The following is a 4,561-nucleotide window of genomic DNA, read 5'->3' as shown; positions in this document are numbered from 1 at the left end:
AAACCCCCCCCTTACTTTTGAAAACAAGATATTGATTAGTGATTTAGAAAAAGCCAATGGAGGTGCAAAGCCTTTATTAAAGACTATCGGAAGAGAAGATCCCTTTCATGATGAGGTAGCACGATCAACAGCAAAAGTAAGAAGACTTAGTAAAGTTGGTAACGATGAACCCTATAACCAGCCATTTACCATGAAAGAGTTGGAAAATATTGTGATGAGTCTTCCAGATACTTCCCCAGGCACTGATATGATTCATTCACGATTCGTGAAAGCAATGCCTAATAAATGGATGGATGCGTTATTGGAAGTAATGAACCTTGCTTGAGACAGTGGAGTCTTCCCTACTATTTGGAAAAAAGGCCAGGCCGTGATGATACCTAAGCCTGGTAAGGATATGTCAAAAATAGAAAACTATCGATATATCACACTGTTACCAGTATTAGGTAAAGTTTTTGAAAGAATGATAAAAAAGAGGATAAATTGGGAGATAGAAAAGAGGGGTTTTCTAAATGATATCCAGTGTGGTTTTAGGAGAAAGAAAAGCACAGTTGAAAACCTGCTCTGTTTTAAACAAGATGCCCTTTATGCATTGCAGAACGGATGGATTATGGTTATTGTCCATTTGGATGTGAATAGTGCTTTTGATTCAATAGTGCATCATCTGATATTGAGTGGGGGTATGGAAGCCGGAATCAGAGGAAGGACATTGGCTGTTACTGAGAACTATTTGTCAGGAAGAGAAGACACTGTTAGAGTTGGCTCTGTAGAGTCTAGTATTATATTAAGAAGAAGACGCGGGGTTCCACAAGGATCAGCACTTGGTCCTGATTATTATAATATTGCAGAATATGATATACCGATTGAGAATGGAGAGTCGAAAGGGATGATATTTGCTGACGATAATTCTTTTTGGGCAGTAGCAAGAACACTAGGAGAGACAATGGAGGTTGTAAAATCCACATTACAACAAATTGAACATTGGGCCAAGGGAATCGATTTGAAATTTTCCCCTCACAAATCTAAGATGATGGTGATTACTAGAAATAAAATAACGAACTTACCCATTCTTTATCTCAATGGTAATCCTATTGAGTACGTGAAACAGACTAAGGTCCTTGGGTGTGTAATTACTGACAAACTGAGTTGGTACCCACATGTTGAAATGGTTCGTGCTGCATGTATGAAGAGATTGTATATTATGAAGTTGCTCAGTTCATACTCACGGGGGATGAAGGCAAATATGTTATTGGAGTTCTATGTGAAGTATATTCGACCTAAAATTGAATATGCTTCAGTGATATATGGGTCTGGACCACATTCAACATTAAAAAGACTGGATGTAATACAAAACTCTGCTGTACGAATTGCTTTCGGAGCAAGAAAAACAACACCAGTGATATTCTTACTATCTGAAAGTGGTCTACCAGAACTTGAGACTAGAAGGAAAATAAGTGTATTGAAGTATTTGCAAAGATTATGGATAGCGGATAAAACCAACCCTTTGAAGTCAAGAGTTATAAAACAAGGAAGAATCATCACTGCAAACCCCAAAAATAAGAGGTTCCAGGCAAATATATTTGAACAATGTGACAGTATTGGAAAACCTCAGGGAATTGAACTGAAGTTCACTGAGATGTTAAGAGTACCTCAAGTGGTGTTACCACCTCCTTGGAAAGAGAAATCTGTAGTATGTGGTTTGGACTTTAAGCAGAGTAATAACTTAGATTGGAATACCTGTTTCCGGACATGGAAGTTAGAAAAGTATCAAGGATTCTTAGACATTTATACAGATGGATCGAAAAATGAAGGGATGGTTGGTGCTGCATTTGTTGTCCCTAAAATGAATGTTTCAAAACAGTTTAAACTTCACAGTAAGGCATCAGTTTTCCAAGCAGAAGCAGTAGCTCTTGCAGAAGCACTTGAGTTTTCATTATCAGAAGTGCACGAGGAATATTTTGGCATATTGATATGTTCTGACTCTAAGGCTGTGATTTCTTCCATTAAGTTATTCCAGGCAGATCGGTGCAAATCAGGAGAAATAGCTGAATGTTATTCAAAGTTGTTAGTGTTGATGGAATCGAGGAGAATAGTATTGCAGTGGGTTCCATCACATGTGGGAATAATAGGAAATGAATTGGCAGATAGCAAAGCCAAACATGCAGCCACAGAAGGAATGGTTCATAATTCTTCTACCCCCATAGTGATCAGTCAATTGGAATGTGTGCGTAAAGCTGTATTACGAGAAAGCTTTGAGAATGTGAGAGATCAGACTGGCAATTTATTTGTTACAAGAAAGCTGCATTGGAACTTTGAAAAGTCAATTTATAAAAACCTTAGCAGACACAAAGGACGTCTACTGTTTAGATTGAGGTCAGGACAGTGTGGCACAAATAACTACAGAGCTAGATTTTACGGTGAAGACAGCAATTGCATGACTTGTTCGGAAGAAGAGTCTGTGGAGCATTTAATATTGGATTGCGAGGAGTATCAGGAGCAAAGAGACAAGATATATGCTTTCTTCAGAGGGAGGCCTGACCCCATAAGTTTGCACTCCATTCTTGGAGGGCTGAATGACTTAGAAGACAACCTGAAAATAGTCAGAATTGTAATACAATTCTTTAAGGAAATTGGAAAAGACTTGACGCTATAAAAACATTTAAGTTATGTGAAGTGATATATATATAAAACAGTGCTTTGGTTCCCAAGGTGTTCAACACAAAGGGGAACTCAAAACCCTTGATGATGATGATGATGATGATGCTGTTGGTGAAAATGGATTTGACATCAGATTTCTTAGAAGATTTTATAGAATTCAGAAGATAATATTTCCGAGACTCTTATCACCCACAGTAGCTTTATTTTCAACTCTTCTCTTCCTTAATTTGCTTGGTAAGTACTAAAGATTGAGGTAATTTGAGGCTATTACCTTTTTTGATATTTAATCAAGCCAAAAAATTCACTTGATTAGGTTGTTCTTTATATCTTTTGGCAAAATTCAAGTTTAGCTACTTTTGTCTATCTTGAAAAGGGGTTAGGTTTGGAAAATAAAACTTTCAGCAATGAATCTAGAGCTATAAACATACTCTGAGAAGTTATTCATAAGCTTCAATGTATCCCTCTTCTGATTTCTAAATCTTAGAAATTTGCCTGGTAAAACTGTAGTTTAGCTACTTTTTGCGGTCAATACATACCAAATCATAGTATTGAGTTTCAAATAAAGTGAATACACCATTCGATACCTTTTTTGTGCTGATTACAAATATAATAAGTATTTCTATTGGAAATGAATTTCAGCCCCCCCCTATATCGGAGAGAACTAACCTAACCCTTACAGGCCCTATATAGGGGGGGGGGGCGTTAATACCATTATGACTTAAAAGCTTATTATATTTGTAATCAGCATAAAAAAAGCCATCAAATGGTGTATTCACTTTAGTCCTAACTCAATAATATGATTTGGTATATATTGACCCTTTTTGCTATCTTGGAAAGGGGTTATGTTAGGAAAATGAAACTTTCAGTAATGAATCCAGGGCCAAGAACATACTCTGGGAAGTATAAGTACCAGCAAGGAGGGCCATGCCTCCCCTGGAAAATTTGGGACTATAAAGTAATTATAAGGAAACCAAAGGAAAGAGCAGATTAGGGAAAACATGTTTGTGGCCCCATTGTTAGCTGCCTGCCAATAGATTTTGACCCATAATAAGGAAAAAATAAGTCTTAATTTGTGACTGAGTAACCCCTAACCAGTTTTCCACAAACATATTTTCTGTATGATTTGGTTGAAGCAAAAAAAAAAAAAAAATCAAATTCTTCATAGTAATGAATGGTAAATAAATAACAATCCTTGTCTATAATGAACGTATAAGGGCCTAATTATTGCTAACATTTAGTTAAAGATTCAGCTTTTTATGGTGATCTTAAACATGTATTTGTTTATTAGTGCAGGTATTAGAACACAAGAAAGTTCATATAATTATAGAAAACACAAGGAAGATCACTTAATAAGGGGCAGTTTTGGTAAGGATATGCTGTCAACTTTGGTAAAATTCTACTTTAGTTACTTTTGGCTATCTTGGAAAGGGGTTGGGTTAGGAAAATGAAACTTTCAGGGATGGATGTACATGCTAAGGTATGCCCCGGGAAGGTACTTTGAATTACTTACCTCCACTCCTCCTCCCCCTCTATATAATGGTAAATTACTGCACATTACTAGTTGTTTTAACTCATATTTAATCCTATATTACTATCATAATTATAAATCACTGCTTACCTTACACAACTTTAGCTTTTAACCTTGTTCATTAAAATATATTCCAAAATCCTATTTAAATCCTAAACCATTTAATTTCCTATCCTTGCTGACTATTGTTATGGTATAATAAAACCAGGTTTGATGTGATGTCACAACATTGCTTATCAGAAACCCTTACCCTTGAGGGTAGCAAAAACCTCTGTGTTGATAAGACCATTTAAACTGTATTAATTAGGGAAAGGATTTGACAAGAGAGACCAGTAAAAATAACCTAATTGTTTTTAGAGGACAAATTATGTCATGGGA

The 4,561-nt window shown here is 36.1% G+C and overlaps 1 protein-coding gene across 1 annotated transcript; it reads left to right on the top strand.

The window, feature by feature from the left end:
* Window positions 1-370: 370 nt before the first annotated feature.
* On the top strand, window positions 371-2,650 carry LOC148938677 (uncharacterized). The gene has a single exon (XM_089107621.1). The coding sequence runs from the start codon at window positions 371-373 to the stop codon at window positions 2,648-2,650; it is 2,280 nt and encodes a 759-aa protein (XP_088963747.1).
* The last annotated feature ends 1,911 nt before the right edge of the window (window positions 2,651-4,561 follow it).

This window comes from Artemia sp. Qi Xiang Cuo, unplaced genomic scaffold, assembly GCF_049724085.1.
Source record: "Artemia sp. Qi Xiang Cuo unplaced genomic scaffold, ASM4972408v1 HiC_scaffold_3027, whole genome shotgun sequence".
In the NCBI taxonomy this organism is placed as follows: Eukaryota; Metazoa; Arthropoda; class Branchiopoda; order Anostraca; family Artemiidae; genus Artemia; species Artemia sp. Qi Xiang Cuo.
The sequence above is the reverse complement of the archived record's forward strand: the minus strand, read 5'-3'. Positions and strand labels throughout refer to the sequence as shown.

Excerpts from the sequence above, each read along its gene's own strand:
- LOC148938677 (XM_089107621.1), top strand. The coding sequence starts at position 371 with ATGATACCTAAGCCTGGTAAGGATATGTCAAAAATAGAAAACTATCGA.